Raw genomic sequence first — 26,463 nt, 5'->3', positions numbered from 1 at the left:
TTGGTAAGCAGCAACGCTGCCAAGGAAGTTGTAGGAGGTTTGTTGTTTTTAATAAAGGCAAAAAAATAGTATGTGAGTCTGATGTAATGTTTGTAGTTGTATTAACAAGAAACATCATCAACTCCAGAGTTGTGCACGTGCTGCTAATCCCCATGAGTACAGAAAAGCTGCAGGATGTAACTCTCTGAGAATCACAGTTTTCATTTTTACATTCTCGAACTTATTCTAGAATTGCGGAGTTGGAAGGGGTCGCGTGCATCATCTAGTCCAACCCTCTGCAATGTGCAGGAAAACCCATTCAACCACCCATGAGAGGTGGCTGTCCAGCCTCTTCTTAAAAGCCTCCAGAGATGGAGAACCCACAACCTCCCTAGGTAGACTGTTCCACTGTTGTACAGATCTTACCATCGGAAAGTTTTACCTTATATTTAATCAGAATCTAGGTAGCTGTAAATTATACCCGTTATTTTAGGTCCTAATTTCTGTGGCCATGGAAAATAGTTCTTGACCATCTCCCCTGTGGCAACCTTTTAGGTACCTGAACACTGCTAACATGTCTCCCCTCAGTCTTCTTTTCTCCAGAGTGAACATCCCAAGTTCCTTCAGATGGTCCTCATGGGGCATGTCCTCAAGTCCTTGTATCATCTTTGTTGCCCTCTGCTGAACTTGTTCTAACCTGTCGATGTCCTTCTGGAAATGTGATGTCCAGAATCGTACACAATACTCCAGCTGTGGTCTCACTAGTGCTATGTAAAGAGGATCATGTGTCCTTGATACAACCCTTCTTCTAATGCAGCCCAGAACTGCATTAGCCCTTCTAGTGGCTATCTCACACTGCTAGCTCATGTTCAGATTGTTCAAGGACATCTTGTTCCTCTCAACCCAGTCTTCCAACCTGTCCAAATCAGATTGCAGTCTCATTTTGTCATCCCTTAGGATTACAGACAAATAGTCAGAAGTATATATCTTCAGAAACTTCCGAAATTTCAGAAAACAGACAGTGTAGAGGCCAGCTAATGACATTTCCAGTGGATTGGGTGGGGACTTCAGTACCTTGGAAACCTCTCCAGTCCAATGATGATCAAAATCTGAATAAAATATGCAAGAAAGAAAGAAATACAGAATAAATTGTGCGACATAAGGGGGAAATGGATGATTTATGGGGTGCGAAGTTTTGCTTTTCTTGGTACAAAATTTGATTTATCATCATGTAGAATGTCTTGTTTGTTTTATTTCTTAATGGATTTCAACCCCACTTTTCATTACAGTTTTCTTATCTATCTCAGAAGCTTCAGGCATATCTAACACTCGAAGTGGAACAATCATAATATGAAACGAAACATCGCTAACTACAAAATGAAGAAAAGTGATAGCATCAGGGGCAGATTTAAAACACTTCAAGCGTAGCGATGACCCGAGGGTGGCTTGGACAAGCATCTCTCAAAATACTCCCCTGGATAAGGAGCAATCACTCCTTTAATCTTGTGTAAATGGGGCCTTCTACGGCCAACATTTACACGACTTGGGAAATGCGCAATTTCTGAAGCCGCCGTGGTTGCACACATTGGAGGCTCTGGATGAGGGCTGATGGTTGCCGGGCAGTCCCTGAGCTGCGGGACACTCGAAGAACAGGCCCCCGAATGCACTGCAACCTGCTGGGTCCAGTTGGGTGGGTGCGAGGGAGTCCGCCAGATTCCCAGACCCAGTCAGGTGGCCGTGATACGCCTACAGGGAAGGAGTTCTACTCCCTGTCGATGTATGTTTGTAAAGTGCCCAGAGAGCTTTGGCTATCGTCAACTATGAAAATGTAATAAATGAAATGAAATGAATGAAACGAAATGAAAACGTAGCTGCTAGACACGCATTGACTCTGTTCAGACGTCACGGTAAGCCATGGTGGTGAAGCATTTTGAGCTAAACATTATGGCTTAGTGTGCCGTGTGAACCATCCCTGACCATGGAGGCTACATAACCACGGTTGAAAGGCACTCACTAATTGTTTGCTGCAAAAAGGTTAGTGGCCTAACCATGGCTGAACAGGACCATGAAAGTAGGGCCTGCTTGGGTCACAACTAGGGGTGTGCTCTGCTCCGTTACGGATCCCCAGATCCGAAGAGGAGCAGGCCGATCCGGACCTCCAAAGCCCAATTCCGGAGCAGATCAAGGGAGGTCCGGATCGGCCCGAAGTGGTTCGGAATGGTCCGAAGCGATTCGGACTGTTCCGAAGCTTCAGAGCCAGGTAAGTGGGGAAGGGGGGGCTTATCTGTCTCCGCCACTGCCTCAGTCCATACGGTGACGGCGGTGGAGCCAGGTAAGTGGAGAGGAGTGAGAGGGGGGCTTACTTGGGTCCTTCGTCCACCACGGTCCATGTGGCAGCTTCAACTGCGGCCCAGGCTATGGCCTTTTTCCGGCCTTAGGCCTGGGCCAGTTGAAGCCGCCACACGGACCGTGGTGGCAACGGAAGATGGAGCCAGGTAAGTGGGGGGAGGGGGGGAAGGGGGCTTACCTGGCTCTGCTGCAGTCCGTGTGGTGACAGCAGCAGAGCCAGGTAAGTGGGGAGGGGGGCTTACCTGGCTCCGCCACCACAGTCCATGCAGAGACAGCAGTGCAGCCAGATAAATGGGGGCAGGGGAGGGGGATTTACCTGGCTCCGTCGACTGCCACGGTCTGTGCGGCGGTGGACAGCGGAGCCAGATAAGGGGGAGGGGGGCTTATTCAGACCCCATTTTGTCCTTCCTTCCCCACTTAACAGCCTCCGCCGTCTGCCATGGAAGCAAGTAAGTGGAGAAGGGTGGGGGGCAAAATGGCGTCCGAATATCAATCCAGACCTCAAGATCTCGCTCTGAATCCAGTTCCGGGGGGGATCGGGGTAGGTCGGGATCAACCCGAACCAGTTCGGGCCCAATCCAGAAGGTCCATATTGGGATCCGAACCGGTTCAGGGAGGGGGGTGCACAGCCCTAGTCACAACACCATTGGGAAATAGAGAAGTTCTCCAATCCCTGCTCCAAGCCCTCCTATTTTGTTTTGCGTTTTCGGTGGCCTTTTTCCACACCTTCCTCAATGATATTAGGGGCTCCACCAACCTGCTTCTGTTTCACTTTCATGCCTTTACAGCTTCCATTTGTGTGGGGGTGGGGGCGGGGGAATGAACACACCCATCACTCTTCTCCCCCTGCCAAATGCGTTCCCAGGTGTTCCCGCCTGTGGGGCTAATGAGGAAACCGTAACAGCTGCTACACCAGCTGCTGCTGAAGCGAAAAGAGGTGATTAAATGCCGTTCCTGGAGCCTCCACACGGAGGGAGGGCGACCCCTAAGCAGGAGGCCTTTCCAACCATCCTTCATGTATCGTAATACTTACGGCGGTATGCGGGGAGGGGGGGGACAGTATGGCGCTACTGATGCAGAACACAGTCCAACATACTCAACAAGGCAGAGGCAGGGTTAAGACCTTGATCTCCCCAAGTAGCCGGTCTATGCCTTTTAATCCCGTCGAGGTCACTGTGGGAGTAGAAACAACCAGTTCAGTAGCAAAGGTTGCAGTTTATAAAAGACTATCGCTTTTGCCTGCTTCTTTTGGGAACTTCAGCCAAACGTCAAATTAGGATAAAGGCAACAGTCTTCTCACTTTTGTAAGAAGCCTCTTCCTTCATACCAGATCCTGGCAGACCTGACTGGCACATCTTAATTAAATTTGGTGGGGGTGTCTCTAAGGGGAGAAAGTCCTCAAGGAAATTACTGGTTGTAGTACCGTATTTCTTCGATTCTAAGACACACTTCCCCCCCCCCCATATAAACATCTCTAAAAACAGGGTGCGTCTTAGAATCGCGGGTGCGTTTATTATTTCTTAGAATCAAAGCTTTTTTTCTGTTGGTGGTACTGAAATTAGTGTGCGTCTTACAATCGATGGCGTCTTAGAATCGAAGAAATTCGGTAGTGCAGGATTCTCCTCTTTTTATAAAACACGGATGCAAAAGTGTTCTTTTCCTAAAGGGAGCAGGGGAAAGAAGAGATTGTGGGATCTATTACTGAAGGATGTATACATAATTCCACAGGGCACGAAATAATGGGCTCAAGTGACAGGAAGCCAGATTCCGGCTGGACGTCAGGAAAAACATCCTGACTGTTAGAGCAGTACGACAATGGAACCAGTTACCTAGGGAGGTTGTGGGCTCTCCCACACTAGAGGCCTTCAAGAGGCAGCTGGACAACCCTCTGTCAGGGATGCTTTAGGGTGGATTCCTGCATTGAGCAGGGGGTTGGACTCGATGGCCTTGTAGGCCCCTTCCAACTCTACCATTCTGTGATTCTAATTCAACACAGGAGTAGTCTGAACCTCTGTTAGAGGAGTAGGGATGTATGAGTGCATAGTTAAACTATGGAACTCACTACCACAAGGTGTAGTGATGGCCACCAATTTGGATGGCTTTAAAAGGGGGGTGGATAAATTCCGGGAGGCAAAGGCTATCAATGGCTACTAGCCCTGATGGTTGTGTGCTATCTCCAGTATTCGAGGCAGTAAGCCTGTGTGCACCAATTGCTGGGGAACATGGGTGGGAGGGTGCTGTTGCACCATGTCCTGCCTTGTTGAGCCCTGGCCGATGGCTGGTTGGCCACTGTGTGAACAGAGTGCTGGACTAGACGGACCCTTGGTCTGATCCAGCATTGCAGTTGTTATGTTCTTATGAGAAATTCATTTCAGTTTGCTTTTGACCAGAAGTTTGCTTTTTCAGTTTGCTTTTCACCCCATTTGCACCAAGAAATTTGGATCCAAGCTCAATCTCAGGTCGAAGTCTGTACATTTCCAAGCTTTTGATGTGATTCACTGAACAACAACCAAAAATGTGCTTCAACACTGCGTACGTTTGAAGCATGCAGATAAAAAATGTGCACTCTGCAAGGATGGGCACAGTTGATGTGTACGTCTGGAAAAATGTGCAGAAAAATCTGAATAGATTGAAGGTAGAATTTGGGGCACTTGAAGAGGCTCAGGTTTTGCTGATTTCCACATCCCTATAGGGGAGTGCAGGCCAACCAGATGTTCCACTTAACGCATAGCATGCCATTCTGCGTTCTGGTTTTTCTTTCATTTCCACAGGTGCAGTGGGCACCTGGGTGGGTGGGGGAGGAAGTCACAGCAAGAAGGTTTACCCCTTCCCTCCCCATCTGCATCTTCTCTAAAAGCACAATGAGTGGCAGAAAAACATGTTCATTGTCACCTCTCAAAACTGTGCCTTTTCAGCTATCCAAAGTGCTGAGCCTATTTGGGGCCCACGGAGCACCTTGGAGTTCTGGGTGGTTCCGTGATTTCAGTGCAGCTGTGAATCCATTCAGAATGGATTCACAGCCACACTGAAATCAAAACCACCAGCCTCCACTGGTAAGTAGTAGTAGTTGTTATTATTATTATTATTATTATTATTATTATTATTATTATTATTATTCATGTTTATAACACCCCATAGCCAGAGCTCTCTGGGCAGTTTACATAAGATTAAAACAATTAAAAACAATATACGAAATTTAAAACCACAAAAACATACAACATACACAGAAACATATATGTATCTAAAAGCAGTTATAAAGAACTATAAAAACAGATCCAGGATCAATGAAGCTCATCACATATTGCTAAACACCCAGGGGGAGGGGGGGAAGAGAAAAATTTTAACCTGGGCTTCGAAAAGATAGCAATATTGGCACCAGTCGGGCCTTGCTGGGGAGATCATTCCATATTTGGGGGGCCACCATCATCATCATCATCATCATTATTATTATTAATAATAATGATAATAATAATAATAATAATAATAATAATAATAATAATAATAATAATAATAATATGGTGTATGGGTTCCATTGGTTCTTACTTCTACAACAAACTTCTTTCCTTTTCATCCTAAGGTCGCAGGTAGGAGTCTCACCATATTCCCAAACACCTTTCTTCTCCAAATGCATTTTGCATCTGTGAGTGGCAGATAGAATGAAACGCCTTCTGATTTTTTTAAAAAAAAAATGTTTCCAGTGTTGGAAACATTGATGTTCTGTGGCATGTTGAAAACTGCAGTTTCCTTTGGGGTTCGTTTCAGCGCATGCTTTAAATGGCTGTAATACATTGGCCAAAATGTCAGCATGTTCTCAACAGCGCTTGGCTCTACCTATGGGGCTCTACCTACATCAGGACTGGCACAATATCGATGTTGTGCACTGAGAGTACACTATTTTTAGAATGTGATCAGCTTAAGAAGAGGTTGGGTTCATATCCCCCGGCTCAGAAAAATCCTAAAGATGTCACGCTAGCTTCCATGAATGTAAACTTGTTGGCGTTCTGTACAAGGTTGTCTGTGGATATTTGATTCTGGTTCTTAAGAATTCACACTATTTTTCCAGCCCTTGTGGATGTCAAAAAAAACCACTCGCCTACATTTTTGTGGGTCTCTTTGCATTGGAGCCCATACACCATACAAGGAAAGGAAAGGAACCTCTCGTGCAAGCACTGAGTCATTACTGACTCTTGGAGGGACGCCAGCTTTCGCTGACGTTTTCTTGGCAGGCCTTATAGCGGGGTGGTTTGCCGTTGCCTTCCCTGGCCATTATTACCTTTCCCCGAGCTAACTGGGTATTCATTTTACTGACCTCGGGAGGATGGAAGGCTGAGTCGACCCGAGCCGGCTGCCTGAAACCAGCTTCTGCTGGGATAGAACTCAGGCTGTGGGGAGAGTTTCAGCTGCAGAAATTGCAGCTTTACTGCTCTGTGCCACATGAGGCTCGTACAAAGAAATCTATAATCTACTCATTTTTTGTTATCTTACTTTTCCCATGGGCATTTCAGGAAGAGCATGAACCAGAGATGCTGGACTTGATAGAATTTTCGTCTGATCCAGCAAGGCTCTCTTAGTATGCTCTGCTTCTTCTCCTTCTCTCACAATACTAGAACCCAGGGTCATCCCCAGGAGAATCTGTTTAGGCTACGTCTTTATGGCACGCAACTTCGTGAAGCGTTCCATCTTTTTTTTCTTTCAGACGCCAGGTGAAGACCTTTTTATTCTCTCAGCATTTTAACAGTGTATAAATTAAATTTTAACTTGGCTGTTTTCAATTTGTATTTTCAATTTGTATTTCTGCCCTGCTGCTGATTTTATCCTGGTTGTGCTTTTATATTGTATTTTATATCGTGTTTTTATGCTGTTGGTTTTATACTTTGAATGGTTTTAATTCTGGTGAACCGCCCCAGGAACTTCAGCTATGGGGCGGTATAAAAACGCAATAAATAAATCAATGCATCATCTTTCCATTCTGCCACATTTTGCTGAATTGAGAAATGTGGGGGGGAAAGAGCTGCGTTAGCGGCCACTGCCAAATTCCTAATGGCAGACCTTTTTCTTTTTTTGTGAAACAGCTGCCTTAATTGGACATCATTATTAATGAAATACAACATGAAATTAGAAAGACTTTTGGAAAGGTCACCGTTTCCAATTCATTCTGTGCAGGGATTCACTTAAGCAAGCCATGACACTCACACTGCATTACAACTGCTAATTTTAATTATCTGTGGTATCACCAGAACAGAGTCAGGGTGGGCGGAACTGGCTATGCCCTCCATCAATATATGGAAGTAGTATGCTTTGTGCATCACGCTTCTGCTGAAATATCCTTGAATGTGATCTATGCTTGAGCATATATTTATTTTTTTACTTCCCATTAATTTCAAAGGGAGAGAGACATAAGTAGAAGATTGACTTCCACACTGAAATCATTGGTATGCTGGTCTCTGCTCTTGGTTTTTTAATGCAAAATAGAGGATGAGCTGTAGGGATCTGTGTCTAAGCAAAACTGAAACGTGAAGTTCAAATTCTACCTTTGAAAAAGGAAGTAAACAACTTGCTCATGGCCCATTCAGTGAAGTGGCCAAGTTTGCCGATGACGCCGAATTATTTAAGGCTGTTAAAACACAAAGAGCTCCAATGGGATCTCTCCAAGCTGGGAGAGCGGGCATCCAAATGGCAGATGCAGTTCAATGTAAGTAGGGTGACCTTATGAAAAGGAGGACAGGGCTCCTGTATCTTTAACAGTTGTGTTGAAAAGGAACTTTCAGCAGGTGCCATTCGTATAGTTGCATCACGGGATCTCCCCTCCTCTAGCCTGGATTTACAGGTAGGTCTAGCTAAGGCCATGTACTGCTTTTATACTGCTTTCATAGTGCAGTATCCTGCTTGGTCTAGATTAGACTTGAATATGTGTGTGTGTGCATGTATAGGGTGACCATATGAAAAAGAGGACAGGGTCCCTGTATCTTTAACAGTTGTATTGAAAAGGGAATTTCAGCAGGTGTCATTTGTATATATGGAAAACCTGGTGAAATTTCCTCTTCATCACAACAGTTAAAGCTGCAGGAGCCCTGCCCTCTTTTAAATCTGGTCACTCTAGTATAGATCCTGCAGCTTTAATTGTTGTGATGAAGAGGGAATTTCACCAGGTTCTCCATAAATACAAATGACACCTGCTGAAATTCCCTTTTCTGTGCAACTGTTAAAGATACAGGAGCCCTGTCCTTCTTTTCATATGGTCACTCTAATGTAAGCAAGTGTAAGGTGCTGCATGTTGGGGGGGGGGAACCCAACTTCAAGTATAACCTAATGGGATCTGAGCTGGCAGTGACCAAATAAGAAAGGGATCATGAGATTTTGGTGGACAGCTCGATGAAAAAATGTCCACCCAGTGTGCAGCCACTGTAAAGAAGGAAAACTCCTTGTTAGGCATTATAAGAAAAGGAATTGAGAGTAAAACGGCCAGTATCATACTGCCCTTATACAAACCTATGGTGCGAACACACTTAGAATACAGTTCTGGTCACCACACCTTAAAAAAGGATATTATAGAGCTGGAAAAAGTGCAGAAAAGGGCAACTAAAATGATTAAGGGGCTGGAGCATCTCCCCTGTGAGGGAAGGTGACATCAGCTGGGAGAGCCAGTGTGGTGTAGTGGCTAAAGTGTTGGACTGGGAGTCGGGAGATTCGGGTTCTAGTCCCCACTCAACCATGGCAACCCACTGGGTGGCTTTGGGCCAGTGACAGACCCTCAGCGCAACCCACCTCACAGGGTTGTTGTTGTGAGGATACAATGGAGAGGAGGAGGATTATGTACGCCTCCCTGGGTTGCTTGAAGGAAAAAAGGCGGGATATAAATGCTATAATAATAAAATTGCTTAGCTTGGAAAAAAGGAGGCTAAGGGGAGCCATGATAGAGGTGTACAAAATTATGCATGGTATAATTTCAAAATACTAGAACCTGGGGTCATCCCATGAAGGTGATGGGTGGGAGATCCAGGACAAATAAAAGGAAGGACTTCTTCACACAGTGCATAGTTAAATTATGGAACTCACTACCACAAGATGTAGTGATGGCCACCCATTTGGATGGCTTTAAAAGGGAGTTGGATAAATTCCTGGAGGCGAAGGCTATCCATGGCTGCTAGCCCTGATGGTTGTGTGCTATCTCCAGTATTCGAGGCAGTAAGCCTGTGTGCACCAGTTGCTGGGGAACATGGGTGGAAGGGTGCTGTTGCATCATGTCTTTCTTGTGGGTCTCCTGTCAATAGCTGGTTGGCCACTGTGTGATCCAAGCGCTAGACTACATGGGCCCTTGGTCTGATCCAGCAGGGCACTTCTCATGTTCTTATGTCCTTATGAGATAGCGGCAAGTTCCGTCTTTAAAAATAAGTCTGATTTACTGGGGTGTTTTTCTGTCACACAAAGAAGGCTAGAAGGGGCAGGAGGTGTGTGGGAGGCAGGTGATGTCCTGAGAGGGACCCACAAAAATCCGGGAGTGCCCAGTAACAAGCATTCAATAAAGTGCTCATCTGATGGAGCTCTGAAGCTATGAGGTGCTTTTAAAATACTATAACCAACCACCCTCTCTCCTGCTGAAGAATCTTGCAAAACATAATTAGAATGAAATTTTGGGATGCCCCCATGGCCATGCCAGTCATAAATTGACATCTGTCTATCTCTATCCACCTAATAAACACACACATACACACACACACACACACACACACACACACACACCAACAACAACAGCAACCTTTTTTATGACAATTTAAAATGCTGTGCTAAAATATCCTGTGAATGTCGAAATGATCTTGAATAAATATTCCTGTGTCTTCAACCTTGAGGACTGTGAGGGTGCAAGTGAGTCTTCCTGAGCTTTAATGTGAAATGTTTAGTGACCGCAAAATGAGGAATGAGGCTGCCATGCACAAGTCATTAACTCTGGAGCGGTTTCAAAGAGGTCCCCTGAAGTGAAGGCAATTATTGCAGAGACAATTGTTGGTGGATTGCGGCCTTCCGATGATTCTGGCAATTCTCAGGTTGCATGCCATGAGACAAATGCTTGTAGCACCATGAAAAAGTAACTACTTAAAGGATCCTGGGAGGCCCAAAGCTCCCGGCCATAAAAGAGGGAGCCCAAAGGATCTCGTCTCCTGATCAGTTGGTATGGAGACTGATGGATCCAATGTCAGTGGGGCGATGAATCCGCTCCAGGTTTCAGTCAGAACTCTAAAGGAGCTCTAGCACCTTGGGTAGCTCCTTTAGAGTGCTGACTAAAACCCGGAGCAGATTCACTGCTCCACTCACATCAAAGCCACCACCCTCCACTGCTGCGATGATGTTGCCTTCTTCTTGCCCAGGGATGGGCAGCCTCTTCCCTTGCAAGTGATCTGTTGGCCCTGGGGGGAGGGGGGAGACATGTTAGTGGGTGGGGTCCAAAGCCAATGGAGGGCGGGGCCAGAACCAAAAATCAGTCATTGCTTTTCTCGTTTTCTTTCTCTTTCTCCTTCTCTCTCTTCCTTCCCACCCAGAGGGCTGCCAGGAAAGGGTCAGTTCGTTCTTGCTGGAGATCTTAACTGATCCTCTCCAGAAGGTTTTTCAAATTCAGCTGTGGCCTCCATGAAATTAGGCCTGGGGCTGCAGGCAGTTCATGGGCTGCAGGTTGCCCAACCCTGTTCTACTCGACCTTCATGGGCTGGGGGAGGACATCCCCTCTCCCGTCTCTGCACCAGAACATTCAATCACTTCTGATTTAGAGACACAACCCCCAAGTTGTTCCATCTAGGGTTGACTGGCCACTCACTTGCCCCTGGAAGAGATGGAGGCCTTTGCTGGGGGGGGGGGGGCTGCCATTGACTCCTCCCCCTTCCCCTAAAATTTACTTCAAGCATAAAGTGGTGGCAGTGACCAGCATTCCCAGTCATCAGCAAAGTGTCCTAGCTCATCATCATCACACAGGAGGGCCAGGATCTCTTCTCGATCCTCCCAGAGCCCAGGACATGGAATAATGGGTTCAAGTGACAGGAAGCCAGATTCCGGCTGGACGTCAGGAAAAACTTCCTGACTGTTAGAGCAGTATGACAATGGAACCGGTTACCCAGGGAGGTTGTGGGCTCTCCTGCACTAGAGGCCTTCAAGAGGCACCTGGACAGCCATCTGTCAGGGATGCTTTAAGGTGGATTCCTGCATGGAGCAGGGGGTTGGACTTATTGGCCTTATAGGCCCCTTCCAACTCTACTATGTTGTTCCCCGCCTCGATCCAAAGGGAGAGGCGGGTAAGAAATAAATAAATAAACTTCTTCTTCTTCTTCTTCTTCTTCTTCTTCTTATTATTATTATTATTATTATTATTATTATTATTATTATTATTATTATATGATTCTATGATCATGGACTGGGATTAGAACTCCCAGAAATGTCATCAGGAAGCTCATGCTCTACACATCATTGCTGCCAGGGAGAAGGCCGTCTTCCTGGCATAAATGTGGCATGAACTTGGACTTGTAATCTCAGTCCCAATCTTCTCTTGGAAACAACACTCCATTGGGACTGAGAAAAGAAACCCCACCAATTCCTGCTCCAAGGCATGTTTTTGGACCTTTGGGGGTAAGGAAAGAGGGAGGTTGAACAGAATCATGGTGCCTACTGTTGAGTTATGGGTTTTTACAAGCTTATTAGTTATTGCACCGACTGGGCTTCTGGCACATAACCTTTTGTATTAAGTTTCTGTTTGTTTTGGGCCCATACAGAAACTAGCAGAGTATTACAGCGGTTCTCAGCCAAGTCAGCAAAGACATGAATTAAGACAGAGATTTGTATTGGTTAAAACAAACCTTTTTACTGGCATATAAATATATAATTTCGTTATGGCAATACAGACACAAATACTTACAAACAGTCAGTCAATACAGCTCACATGAGGGACATGGAAGTTATACAGGCACATGAAAATACATTTACTTTTATAGGCAACCTGTACAATGATGCAACTCCTTGCAACCCTTAATTGAAGACAATCAGTTAGAAATTATTCAATTATGACATCAATGTCCGGGTGTAAAGTTGACCTTTAAGTTTTCTGCTGAGTCTTCTGTTCCTCCAGCTCCTGGAAAAACATAACCAGGATCCATTCCAGCTTGCTCCCCGCAGGCTATGCCTGCCTTGATTCTGGTTGAATTCTCGAAACACCTCAACGTTGGTCACTGCTGTTGACTGTCCTCCTGCCTTGTGAAGGATGTGGGAAATCACACAAAACATTAGAGGTGGAAGATCACTCAAAATGTGGATCTTCCAATGTGGATCATCACTCACAGTATTTGTGGCGGTCGTGGTGGTGGTACTCGTCTGAGATAGGGATGGGTGAACATTTCGTGGAGGGGGCTTGCTGGTGTTTTTTTTTTTTTTTTGCCTTGTTTTTTAGCATTCCCCATTTGCACCTCCTGAGACTGAGCATGGCATACATTTGAAATGTGCGTGCAAAGAATGCATACATTTAAAAATGTTCAATAAACCCCCTATTCTCCAGGGGTGGGGAGAAGTGTACATTTAAGAAACGCAGACAAATACAGATGAATTTCCATACGGGGAGGGAACAGTTCACAATATGATGCACGCCCAAGTCAGAAGAGCCCTGGCAGCAGAGAAACAAGAACCAGATCAAGCTTGACAGGTTGGCTCACCCCTGCTCTGAGGACATGTAAATCTTGGTGTAAATCTGAACTTTGCCTTCCATTCTAATTTTGGGGGGGGAAGTGTGCTCTAAGTTTGGGAAACACCCGTCCATACAACCAGCTATACACATTAGGGCTGTCCATCGCCAAGAAATCCGCCCCTTTTGGGGCCATATTGATTCCTGCTGCATCCCCAAACGGCTTCCATTTGCAAGTCAAGCCAAGGGTTTTTTCCCAAAATCTGGGAACCTTTTTTGGAGGGGCATAAAAAGGCATTTGCGCAGATTGAGGCTATAATTTGCGCAAACTGAGGCTGTGATTTGCACAAATTGCGGCCGTAATTCGCACAAATTGCTTTACACAACTAATCATTTAAAAACCTGGAACCCCACGACCTGGACTAACTCGATGCAGATCTTATTGGGCCAGGTCACGGGAAAGCAAGCCGAATTCCGGGGGCTTGAGCTGACAAAAGTCTGGTGAGATTCACTACCACAAACACCCGGATGGATTCTTCTGACATTCCCGATACATGTGTGCAACCCTGTATTTCTCTACATAAAAGACAGCACAAGTTTTCCATCTCTTGGTCAGATAGAAGTGTTGGTGTGTTCCTCCCCTCGGGGTGCATCAGCAGTCATTGATGGGAGACACATCTGCCCACATCTGGTGACTGATGTGCCTGTTTGCCTCCTTAGGAGCATCCGATGCCTTCGCAATATCATCCACTGGAACCTGATCACGACCTTCATCCTGAGGAATGTGATGTGGTTCGTCCTCCAGTTGATTGACCACAACATCCACGAAAGCAACGAGGTACGCATTCAGCAGCAGGGCATAACCTAAGGGAGCTCACTTGCTTGGTTCACTGATGTCATTACATTTATATCCCGCCTTTTAAACTCCGAGGAACCCAAGGTGGCTGGGACTCAGGAGATCTGGCTTCTAGTCCCTACTGCACCAAGACGTTCACTGGGTGGGTTTGAGCCAGTCATGGACTCTCAGCCCAACCTACCTCACAGGACAGTTGTTGTGGAAGACCATGTAAGCTCTCTGGGGTCCCTTGCAAGAGGGGTGGGGAGCAGGAAATAAATGTACTACTATTACTGATGATGATGGGCAGGCCTACCCAGATGAATTTTAAACCTAAGAATTTAAGATGTACTGATTGTTATTTTAATATTGCATTGGTTTTATGTGCTCTTTTAATCAGGTTTTTTTTTTTTTTTTGCATTTGATTTATATTGTATTGTTGTATTTAATGTTGTGCCCTGCCTCGATCCAGAGGGTGAGGCGAGTAAGAAATAAATAGATGACGACAACGATGATGATGATGATGATGATGATGATGATGATATCAGAATTGGGGGGGGGGAATAAGTGCGCGATTCAGAGAGGCACAAAATGTATTCTTCCAGTTGCTTCCTTCATCTGGGCCAATTTCTTCTGCTGAAAATCAGCCTAGGGATCAAAGAATGTTATTGTAGAATCCTAGAATAGTAGAGTTGGAAGGGGCCTATAAGGCCATCGAGTCAAGGCAGGAATCCACCCTAAAGCATCCCTGACAGATGGTTGTCCAGCTGCCTCTTGAAGGCCTCTAGTGTGGGAGAGCCCACAACCTCCCTGGGTAACTGGTTCCATTGTCGTACTGCTCTAACAGTCAGGAAGTCTTTCCTGATGTCCAGCTGGAATCTGGCTTCCTGTCACTTGAGCCCGTTGTCCTTAGGATTTGTCAGCCCTTTTCTCTCCCCACTTCAGATCCCTAAAACCCACTTAAATTCCCAAATGAAAATAATCCTGGCACTGTATTTTTCTTATATTTGCTTCATTGCCGTTGCATCTCTCTCTTCTTCTCCTTTTTTTAAACTTTCCCCCACTATTAAAATGTAGATCGTACAAATACAAAGAGAGAGAGAGAGAGAGAAAGAGAGAGAGAGGGAGAGAAATACAGGGGGACGTTCCTCCCCACTCCCTGAAGAAAAGAACTACGCTCTTTCTTGGCATGGAATACTGGCTGATAGTTAGGGGGGGAAACAGACAGCTTTGGGGGAGAGGATATGAAATGCAGTATCCTGGAAGAGAGTGGAACCCTGAACAGAAGCACTTCGCACTGCAACATTTTGTTGCAGTTTTTGTTTGTGGTATATCATTTGCTTTACACCCGAAGTGCATTTTCTCAACCAAGCCTTCGATGCCTCTCTGTGTGCCTCTCATCTCTCTCCCTGCAGCCTTATCCTTTCCTGAACTTTACAGTAATTTATGAAGCCATTCCGCTTCCTGGCCTTGATGGTACCTTAAGAGAAAAACCTCAGTTTCAAACATTAATCTTTTGCGCTTTTTTTTTTTTTAGAAAAGGGGATCGTTCCTATAAATAATTTCTGCCTCCTGGACATGGCCCAGTCCTACACAATAGGATTCTGCCAGGCTAAATCATGTTGCCTTCTTGTCAATGCCTGAGAAATACGTTTTTCACCTCACTCTGCCTTATCTCATCTCACCTCCTCTTTCTCATTACACAATGGGGCATATCATGGGCAGATTGCATCACACACACACTCTGGATTGATTCAAGCAACCACACTTTTTCCTGCTACATCATGGTATCTGTAGAAACCCAGGACCACCTAAATGTGGGTGGGGGAGAGAGATGTGAGCATGTTCAGAGGAGGGCAACCAGGATGATCAGGGGTCTGGAAACAAAGCCTTATGAGGAGAGACTGAAAGAACTGGGCATATTTAGCCTGGAGAAGAGAAGATTGAGGGGAGACATGATAGCACTCTTCAAATACTTGAAAGGTTGTCACACAGAGGAGGGCCAGGATCTCTTCTCGATCATGCCAGAGTGCAGGACATGGAATATTGGGCTCAAGTGACAGGAAGAAAAATTCCAGCTGGACATCAGGAAAAACTTCCTGACTGTTAGAGCAGTATGGCAATGGAACCAGTTACCTAGGGAGGTTGTGGGCTCTCCCACACTAGAGGCCTTCAAGAGGCAGTCGGACAGCCATCTGTCAGGGATGCTTTAGGGTGGATTCCTGCCTTGAGCAGGGGGTTGGACTCGATGGCCTTGTAGGCCCCTTCCAACTCTACTGTTCTATGATTCTATGATTTGAAATGATCATGTCTTCTTATTTATTAAAATATTTCTTATTTATTAAAATATTTCTACCCGGCATTTTCATAGCAGCAAGAAACCTTCAAAGCAGCTAACAGCGCTATCAATACAACCATTGTAAAGGCAATAGGGTAAGGCATGCCAGGTTGGATCCAGATGTTGTCATATGTAGAGTAGACCCATTGAAATGAGTGGGACTTCAGTTAGTCGTGACCAACTTATGCCCACATCAGTGGTTCTAAATCTGGATCCCACCCCTAAAGTCCATAATGTTGTCATGGAGAACAGCAGAGCAATAATAATAATAATAATAATAATAATAATAATAATAATAATAATAATGATAATATCATCATCATCATCATCATCATCCAGGCATTCTCTTTCCACAACAAGTTTGGGGATCTGATCCACCAACAGTGAATTCTTGCATTCTTAAATAAGTCCAAGGTAAAAGGAAAGAAAGAAAGAGAAATGCTCTACTCTTTGCAGCAATTTATTCTTGCCCTTCAATCAAAGGAATGGGTGGGAGAAAGCAATCCAGGATCCTATGATTCTTTATTCTCAAAATTGGGGGGAATCCAGTATCTGCTTTCACAGATGCTCATGGAAAGTGCCTCTGCCTAATTTTGGGGGATCCCCTACCCACCCATTCACCACGGCTTATCCCATTCAGCAAGTTCGCTGACCCCTCTTTGTAGCATTTTCAGGGGTCTGGAGGAGGCAGTGGAGGCTGGTGGCTCCAGTGTCAGTGGGGCAAGAAATCCGCTTCGGGTTTCAGTCAAACCAGGCAAAACTTTAAAGGAGCTTTCCAAGGTGTGAAGCTCCTTCAGTGTTCTCTGGTTTTGACTGAAACTTGGAGCGGATTCACCACCCCATGACATGGAGCCACTAACCTGCACTGGGAGGCAGGGACCCCGTCTTCTGGCAATCCACTTGCGCACACCTACGTCTGAATCTGACCCACGGTGTGTATGTTGTGCAAGGGACGGATTCCTCCAGGAAACCATTGAGATAGCTCGTTCAGCTCAGCTTAATCAGCTCACGGTATAATTTTACAGTCCTCCCCAAAGCGGATGTGATTATACCTGCTTAAAGGAATGGCGTGTCTAATGTCATGCTTCATGAGCCATGCGCTCGCAGGGTCAAGTGGGAATTCATTCGTTCCTTGTGCCTTCTTTTATTGCTGCAGATTTTTAATAGCTTCTCTTTGGTCTATCTCTCCTATGGTTATCTTCCGGGCATATGCTAGCAATGTGCACGGACCCCTCCCCTCTCCGCTTCGACCCAGACCCCAGTTTGTTACTTTGGCCCACTTCTGCTCAGACCACTTCAGAATCAGTCCCCTTCGAGGTTCGGCAGTTTGGAAATCCAATCTTTCGTGCTTCTCGTTCATTATCATGGGAAATCCAAAAATGGCTATGGCTTCCCACCCACCCTCCTTGGGCAGAACTAGATATGATTTCCATCTAACAGTTATTTGCATCCCCTCAGAAAGGGATTACGCATGTCAAATGTCAGATTAAATAGGTGCAGGGGTTTAGGGGCAAAGCACCTTTATCTTTTGCACTCTCTCGCTCGCTTGCTCTCTCTCTGTCTTTTTTTTTAGGAATGGCCAATAATATTTTAATTTCTGGGACAAATTGGATGAAAACTGCAGGGATAGTTGCCCCTTCTGAAGGGGTGGTGGCCATTACCTTAGATGGCTTCCCCCCTAAAGGATTAGACATCTTGATAGTGGAGAGGAGAGATCAGTCAATGACTATCAACAGTGCCCCTAAAAAGAACCTCTATGTACATGAGCAGTATGGATTTTATTTACTACTCCTGATGGCTCTGTATTAGCTCCAGGATCAGAGGCAGTACGGCTCTGAACACCAGTTGTTGGAGGACATGGGTAGAAGGGGCTGTGGAACAGGTAGGCTTCTCATAGACATCTGGGTGGCCATAGAAGGAGGCTAGACCAGTTATGAGTTGAGTCTAGCGTTGGGTGAAAATCCGCCTGGACCCACGAGGGCATCGGACACCCACACATCCAGCCTTCATGGGCCCAGGCAGATGCGCCTAGTGCCAGGATAGACCCGCATCTGACTGCTCTCCAGCCTTCAAGAGCAGTCAGGCATGGTCCTGCCCTGACCTCCACCCCCTTTGACCTTTCCCTCCACTGCGTTAATGGCGACTGCCATTAACGCAGCGAGGGAAAATAAACAACTTCCCCAAGGCTGTGGAAATATTTTCTCCCTCCACTCCAATGCCCCCATCCTTTTTCTCCGCCCTATGCCAATGGGGGCCTTAAAGGCAAAGTTACGGGGACCTTTAAGGCCCCAATTGGCATGGGGGTGGAAGGCAACATGTGCTTTCCTCTGGAAAGTGCACAATTCCTCGAGCAACGCTAATGGCATGCCGGGGGAATTGCGCACTTTCCAGAGACCATGGAAAGTGTGCTTTCCTGAGGGCTCAGGAGGCTCATACAGCCTCCCAAGTGCTCGCCCAGCCCGGCTCCTTAAAGCAGGACAGGGGAGGAAGGAGAACTCGCTCTGAAGCTACTTGAGTTTGATCCAGCGGGTCCTTCTTATGGAGACATATTACAAAGATCAGGAGGCTTCCATGTGGCCACTGCTGGAATAGATGTTTGACTAAGCCTTTCCCAACATGCTGACCTCCAGATGCACTGGACTGCCTTGAGTGCCATTTTTTTGGTAGAAAGGCTGGATATAAATCAAATAAATAAAAAAATAAAATAAAATCACAACTCCTGCCATTCCAGACAGCATGGCCAATGGCTGGCCCAACAGGGCAATTCTTGTGTCCTTACATTATGTTCTTCGTGGCCATCTGATCTTGCTTGTGGAGAAGGTGGAGTCCTGCATTGAGCAGGGGGTTGGACTCGATGGCCTTAAAGGCCCCTTCCAACTCTACTGTTCTATGATTCTATGGAGGTTGTGGGCTCTCCCACACTAGAGGCATTCAAGAGGCAGCTGGACAACCATCTGTCAGGGATGCTTTAAGGTGGATTCCTGCACTGAGCAGGGGGTTGGATTCGATGGCCTTGTAGGTCCCTTCCAACTCTTCTATTCTATGATTCTATGATCCTATGAAATCCTCTCCACAGACCAGCACCAAGAGAAAAGTGTGCTGTCTACCCCAGTCAGCGTGTTATCATATGTGCTGATCCTCCCATAACTGCAATGCAACTTGAGCTGCCATGTCCAGCCATGGTGAGGGACAGAATATCAGGTCCAAGGAGGATCACTGGTCCTGATCCAGTAGAACAACTTGTATCTAACTAGGATTAGGGCTGTGTGTCCTCTGAACGGCATGGAATTCAGCTTGGATCTTGCTTCCTGAGAATGGCTATTTTATTTCCCTGGATTTCAGAGCACATATTTTAACCCTCACAGTTGAAAGGGGAACCTTGAAAACATGTGAGCAGATGGCATTAATATGTCTAAAGTAGGGATGTTTGCACCCACCCACCACCATGTCCAGTCCGGAGGAGGGGTCCGTCATGGGGAAATCCAGATTTCCCTGGACCCCATGGCACATCTTTCGGATTTTGTGCATTCCCCCCCCCCTCTGTAAACAGAGCAAGATATGTCCATTGCAGCTGCAGTTAGGGTATCTTGGCCAAATTCAGAGCAAATATTTTAACCCCATTTGCAGCCGTAAAGTGCTTTGTCGTACACCAATTGCAGTCACAGTTTACGTATAACTAAGCAGCCGCAAATGGACAAAATACGCTAATTATGGCCGTAATATGCCCAAGATACAGTAATAGTGGCTGCAACTGGAATATCTTTCCTTGTTTAAAGAGGAAAAATCCCTCGTGAAATCTGGAGGATGTGCCGGTACAGAGAGCCAGTCCACTGCTGTCTCTGCAGGTAGGTTCTTGGGAAACTGGTCTCATTTAGGTCCGTGGCTCATTTTTCCAGCAAGCATCCCTGGTGTTAAGGGAGTCCCCATTCCTGCAGGGCTATTTTGCTTCGTAAACACCTTTCCGTGCTGTTCTTGTTTTCTATTAGAAGACTTAAAGATGGTAGTGCACGCACTGGTAACTTCGAGGCTCAACTTCCGCAATGCGCTCTACATAGGGCTACCTTTGTGCCAAGTCCGGAAACTTCAACTAGTTCAAAATATGGCAGCCAGGTTGGTCACTGGTACATCTAGGGGTGATCACATTGCACCAGTCTTAAAATCTCTTCACTGGCTGCCAATTAGTTTCCGGGTGAAGTATAAAGTGTTGGTTATTACCTTTAAAGCCCTACATGGTTTGGGTCCAGGCTACCTGCGGGATCGTCTCCTCCCGTACAATCCGCCCCGCACACTCAAGTCCTCTGGGAAGAATCTATTTCAATCAGCAAAGACTAGGCTGACAACCATTACCCAGAGGACCTTCTCTTCTGCTACTCCCAGACGGTGGAATAGCCTGCTGGAGGAGACTCATCAGCCTGACAGTCTTTTAGCATTCAAGAAAGCTATCAAGACTGATCTCTTCCGGCAGGCCTATCCAGTGGAATTTTAGGATACTTTTAATATGCTTTTAGGATGCTTTTAGGATGTTTTTAAACAGTGTATACTGTGTTTTTAATCAGTATTTTATGCTTGCTGTTGTTCCCCGCCTCGATCCAATCAGAGAGGCGGGTAAGAAATAAATTATTATTATTATTATTATTATTATTATTATTATTATTATTATTATTATTATTGATGCAGAAGAATTTCCTTTCAGTTTGCAAATCAGCAGAGCTTTCCCAAGTCATGAGCCCAAATCCTACCTGTGACACAAAAATCACCTTGGTGCAGTCATGCATCTCTCAGCCTCGCCTACCTTAAAAGCCTGTTGTGAGTTTAAAAAGTGGGGAAAACCACATGCTGACCTCAGTGTTTTGGAGGCAGTGGGGATGAAACTGCAAAAGAGAAGGAAAAAGGAAACCTCTCGTGCAAGCACTGAGTCACTACTGACTCTTGGAGGGTCGCCAGCTTTCGCTGACGTTTTCTTGGCAGGCCTTATAGCGGGGTGGTTTGCCGTTGCCTTCCCCGGCCGTGATTACCTTTCCCCCAGCTAACTGGGTACTCATTTTACCGACCTCGGGAGGATGGAAGGCTGAGTCGACCCGAGCCGGCTGCCTGAAACCAGCTTCCGCTGGGATCGAACTCAGGCCGTGGGGAGAGTTTCAGCTGCAGAAACTGCTGCAACAGCATTGAATTACGCCTGTATATTGCTGGAGCGCATCAAGGTACCCCTAAAACTATCTTGTACAAAAGGATCAAAACGCACCCGCCTGCTCAGCCACGGATCTTGTCTGATTCCTTTGCCAGCTGTGGTGTCGGTGTATCACGACGATCTTCAATTACTTTGTGGTGACCAACTTCTTTTGGATGTTTGTGGAAGGCTGCTACCTCCACACGGCCATTGTGATGACCTACTCGACGGACAAGCTGAGGAAATGGATCTTCCTCTTCATAGGATGGTGTAAGTAGCAAGGAAGGGGGAAAGGCACATGGAGTCAATAGCCTGGGACATGGAGCGAGACCAAAAGGCCTGGTCCTTTTCTTCTTTTTTCTTTTGCTGCTGATTCAGGGTGGAGGTTTTAAGGCATTTCTGTGCACTTTATTTGAGATGAATTCTTGTCCATGTTCCTATTACATTTGAAAATGCACTGAGTAGTTAGAAATGAGGCTGTATGAATTTTGTTAAACTGTTCCATCTGCATTTCGTGGACTGTCAGTTGCCTTTCGTCCCGCTCCTTGACGGAATCAGATTTTTCCCAATTTCCCAAATTTGTGCAAATTCGCAGTGCACAAATGTGCGCTAACTTCCCCCAAATGTGCAGATCTCAAATGCATGTTTTCATGCTTTAACCAATGGAGAAAATGCGCATTTCTGGACACTGGCTTTTCTATGACTAAGGCTAGATCTACAGTACTGCTTTATAGTGGTATTGAAGTGCACTGATAACTGCATTGGGGCAAAATCCATATTCCATATACCGCTTTCATAGTGTTGTATCCTGCTTTTTCTGCCACATTTGTAATGATTTGACACAAGGTGTCGGTCTGGCCTAAATATGCATAGAATTTTGGAAAGTATTGTGCATCTCTCAATGTCCCTGCAATTTCTTGCAAGTCAGCTTGAGGATCACTTGATCAAAAGGTGGAATATGAATCTTAGGAATAAAATAATAAGCATTTATTCAATGTATTCCCTGCCGTAAAATAAATACACTCCTTGCATTCAGCTTACTAACTCTGTATATCACAGTAATATTATTATTATTATTATTAGCCTTGTGCTCTAACCAACTCCCACGGCCACACCTGCCTGTGGGAGTTGGTTAGAGCGCAAGGCTGCACCTGTATGCATGGTGCAGCCATCGCACAAGGCCGTCGAGGAAAGAGGCCCTAGGCAATCTTAGATGCTGAGACCCGCTGGTGGGTGCTGGCCCACAGTTTGAGGAATGTTGATCTGGAGCCTTTCCCCGCTTCCTTTTCAGGTATTCCTTGCCCGATCATCATCGCTTGGGCTGTCTGTAAGCTACATTACGAAGACGAACTGTGAGTAAAATCGTTTTAACTCCCCTGTTCTTCTGCATGCAAAGAGTGATGTCATGATTGATGGCAAAACCACCAGGCCAAAATGGCAACGTTTTCAGAGTTGGGGTCTTTGAAAGAAGAGAACCTCCAGTGGTTTGGAAATGCCTGGCAGCTGAATGTTGAAGAAGAAGAAGAAGAAGAAGAAGAAGAAGAAGAAGAAGAAGAAGAAGAAGAAGAAGAAGAAGAAGAAGAAGAAGAAGAGAATAGCAGAGTTGGAAGGGGCCTATAAGGCCATCGAGTCCAACCCCCTGCTCAATGCAGGAATCCACCCTAAAGCATCCCTGACAGGTGGTTGTCCAGCTGCCTCTTGAAGGCCTCTAGGGTGGGAGAGCCCACAACCTCCCTAGGTAACTGATTCCATTGTCGCACTGCTCTAACAGTCAGGATGTTTTTCCTGACGTCCAGCCGGAATCTGGCTTCCTGTCACTTGAGCCCGTTATTTCGTGTCCTGTGGAATTATGTATACATATTGTATATATATCTTGTATTATGTATATATCCTGCACTCTGGGAGGATCGAGAAGAAGAAGGAGGAGGCGGAGGAGGAGGAGGAGGAGGAGGAGGAGGAGGAGGAGGGGGAGGGGGAGGAGGAGGAGGAGGAGGAGGAAGAGGGGGAGGAGGGGGAGGAGTAGGAGGAGGGGGAGGGGGAGGAGGAGGGGGAGGAGGATGTTCAACAGTTTAAGGCCTCTGCCATCAGCTGCTCAGCCTGTGGCCTCTGGCTTGTCCTAGCAGGAGGACATTTGATAACTTAGCTGCACTTTAAAAAGGAACCGTTGGGAGAGGGCAGCTACCTTGTTTGGTGTGCCGGCCTTTTCCTTCAGCATTTAACACGTGGCCTTTTCTGTGCAAAGCCAACAGAAGTTATTTTACAATAAATGATCTTTGCAACTTTGGGGGCCTTTGCTCCCGCTTGCTCATCGTAAAATCCATTGTTATTCAGATGGGCGGTGTCTGCAAAACCTGAGTAAAAATAAATACCTCCCCAAGTTCGTGGTCTCTTTTTGGAGGCCACAAAAGCCAGGGGAGTGGGTCTGGAGTGGGAAGGGAACGAGACCAGCTGGGCTCATTGGTTCCTCCAACTATTCTGCCTCCCTGAGCCGGGTAGCTTCCAAGCAGGTGGCCTTGGAAGAGTTATCAGTATCCATTGATTTTCCCGGAACCCCATAAGTGATGCATATAGAACCCCAGGACTGTGGGCCAGATCTGCGCACCCTCCGGGATCCCAATCCAGCTCTCTGGGTTTCCACAGAAGGCCATACCCCACTTCCTTTCTCCCAACTATTGATCATTTGGTAGGCGCCTGGCTTTTGCGCCATCCTTTCCCCGTTCTAAGAAGATTGAAATGCCCTTCCTAAGACTTAGTTTGAAGCTCAAATATGCTGGTATTTTGGGTATTCTGGCCACCACCACCCTTTGTCCTTCATGGTTGTGGCTGCCAAGAGCTTCTCTGAATTCATCCCTCACGTTGAAAGAAGGTCTGCACCCTTGCCATAAGTACCAGGGCCCAGAAATGGTGTCCTCCTCTTGTTCTGGCTTCTCATCTAGTTCTGGTCTTGATCTGCCAGGCAGTTGGTAAGCCAAGCCACCTGATCCCCTTGTCTGCGTTGGCAAAGGCGATCAGCAAAGGTGAAGCCTTTGGGATGGCGATGGCATGCTGCCACCTCAACAGAATTGGGATCAAGGGCTGAGGTCTGGCATCCAGGGCTTTCAGGCTTGGTGGAGGAATATGACGTGAGTCCATTTCTTTCAGCTGGATCCACGCACTTACTCCAATGAAAAACGCTGTGCAAGGTGACCTGAAAGTTCTGACTCTGAGGTCCTGCTCACACCTGTAAATCCTCACTTGATCATGCCCCCCGAGTCATCATGTAAAGAATATTTACAGGTGGAATGGCCATGAAACAGGAGAGCTTTGCTCTAAGCATTGAAGTGTTATAAAGATGAGGGTGGGTTAAAATAGAATCATAGAATAGCAGAGTTGAAAGGGGCCTATAAGGCCATCAAGTCCAACCCCCGGCTCAATGCAGGAATCCACCCTAAAGCATCCCTGACAGAGGGTTGTCCAGCTGCCTCTTGAAGGCCTCTAGTGTGGGAGAGCCCACCACCTCCCTAGGTAACTGATTCCATTGCCGTACTGCTCTAACAGTCGGGAAGTTTTTCCTGATGTCCAGCTGGAATCTGGCTTCCTTTAACTTGAGCCCGTTATTCCGTGTCCTGCACTCTGGGAGGATCAAGAAGAGATCCTGGCCCTCCTCTGTGTGACAACCTTTTAAGTATTTGAAGAGTGCTATCATGTCTCCCTTCAATCTTCTCTTCTCCAGGCTAAAATACTTTTCTTAGCACTCTGGATACTGCTCTAGAACCAGTAATTAAATATGATCACCATCCCAAATCAGCCACTCAGCCTCTCCATTTAAAGGAAACACTGTTGATGAAAGAAAAGCAGCTCCATCAATTTCATTTCATGTGCATAATTAAGCTGAAAAACAAAATAGAGCTCCCGGTAATTCAGAAGCATAATTGTGTATAATTCCTAAAGGCGCAACGCAGTTGCGTTATAGTTTACTTGATGTATGGGATTTGCACTAGCTTAATAAATCACTTTCTATTTACAGATGCTGGTTTGGAAAAGAACCAGGGAAGTACATCGACTACATCTATCAAGGACCCGTCATTCTTGTTCTGCTGGTAAGAAGACTTGTGGCTTTCAGCTTCTTATCAAAATCAGGGGCTGCATTTAAAATTGTCCCCATCTGAACTTCTCTCTTGATGTTGGGGTTCCATATTACGTGATCTTGTTTGCAGAATAGCACCAATGCATAAACGATCCCTCGTTCATTCCATTTTCGATTTCTAGATTTGTTCAGATTTGCAGCAGTTTTCAGTTCGCTTCATCCAGCCACCCTTTTATAGGTTGCTGAGTCACACATGTGCATTTTTTAAAAAAAAAAATCATGGTGCAAAAAAGAATCCAGATCTGACAATCCAACCACGTGAAGATTCCTTTTTGCCTTGTGTTTAATCAGTCTACTTGTTTGCATTGCTAACCTGCAAAGGGGAAGGAGAACGGCCAAGTTTGAAGTGGAAAAGAGCTACCTATTGGCTAGTATCAGTGACATGGTCAATCTACCATTCTGTCCTATAGTAATATCAAATGCTTTATAAATAAGATTAATGCACCCAGACATACGACTTACCCTGTGGCAGTTTTGCAACTGAATTTTAATGTTTCTGATTGGGCAGGGTTGGGTGGAGTAAGGTTAAGGATGGCCATATATATTCATAAATGAATATGCATTGTTTTTAAAAATGGTGGACACCCTGCTTAATGCACAAAAAGTGGGTCAAAAGCAAGGATGGAGGCTGAGAGAAAAGATGATTAAGAGACAATTTGATAGCTAAGGCTGTGGACGGAACCCACCCATTCAGTTCGGACCCCGATTTGGACCTTCAGAACTGGACCCGATTTGCCTTGGATCAATTCGGACCTCCCCTGATCCACCTCAGATCTGTTTTGGAGGGGTCCAAATCACCTCAATCTGCTTCAGATTTGGAATTCCAATCCGCGGCGGTGCACAGCCCTAATAATAGCCATCTTCAGATATTTGAAGGGTTGTCACATAGATGATGGAGCCAATTTGTTCCCTGTTATTCCAGAGGTTAGGACTCAAACCAATGGGTTCAAATCTTATATAAGGATACAGTAGTGTAAGGCTTATTACTCGAGATCAACCAGACTGATTTTTCTCATTT

The 26,463-nt window shown here is 45.9% G+C and overlaps 1 protein-coding gene across 1 annotated transcript in view; it reads left to right on the top strand.

Annotated features, from left to right (window-relative positions):
* The window catches only part of CRHR2 (corticotropin releasing hormone receptor 2), a 193,133-nt gene that overhangs the window by 121,550 nt on the left and 45,120 nt on the right, over positions 1–26,463 (top strand). Inside the window, exons 6-9 of the mRNA XM_063147611.1 lie at positions 13,700–13,817; positions 21,436–21,589; positions 22,611–22,671; positions 25,326–25,398. Of these exons, the coding sequence (XP_063003681.1) occupies positions 13,700–13,817; positions 21,436–21,589; positions 22,611–22,671; positions 25,326–25,398 (406 nt within the window). The remainder of the gene's footprint in view (positions 1–13,699; positions 13,818–21,435; positions 21,590–22,610; positions 22,672–25,325; positions 25,399–26,463) is intronic.

The sequence above is a fragment of the Elgaria multicarinata genome, chromosome 1, assembly GCF_023053635.1.
Source record: "Elgaria multicarinata webbii isolate HBS135686 ecotype San Diego chromosome 1, rElgMul1.1.pri, whole genome shotgun sequence".
Classification (NCBI taxonomy): domain Eukaryota; kingdom Metazoa; phylum Chordata; class Lepidosauria; order Squamata; family Anguidae; genus Elgaria; species Elgaria multicarinata.
Note: the sequence above shows the minus strand (reverse complement) of the source record. Positions and strands in the feature narration are given on the sequence as shown.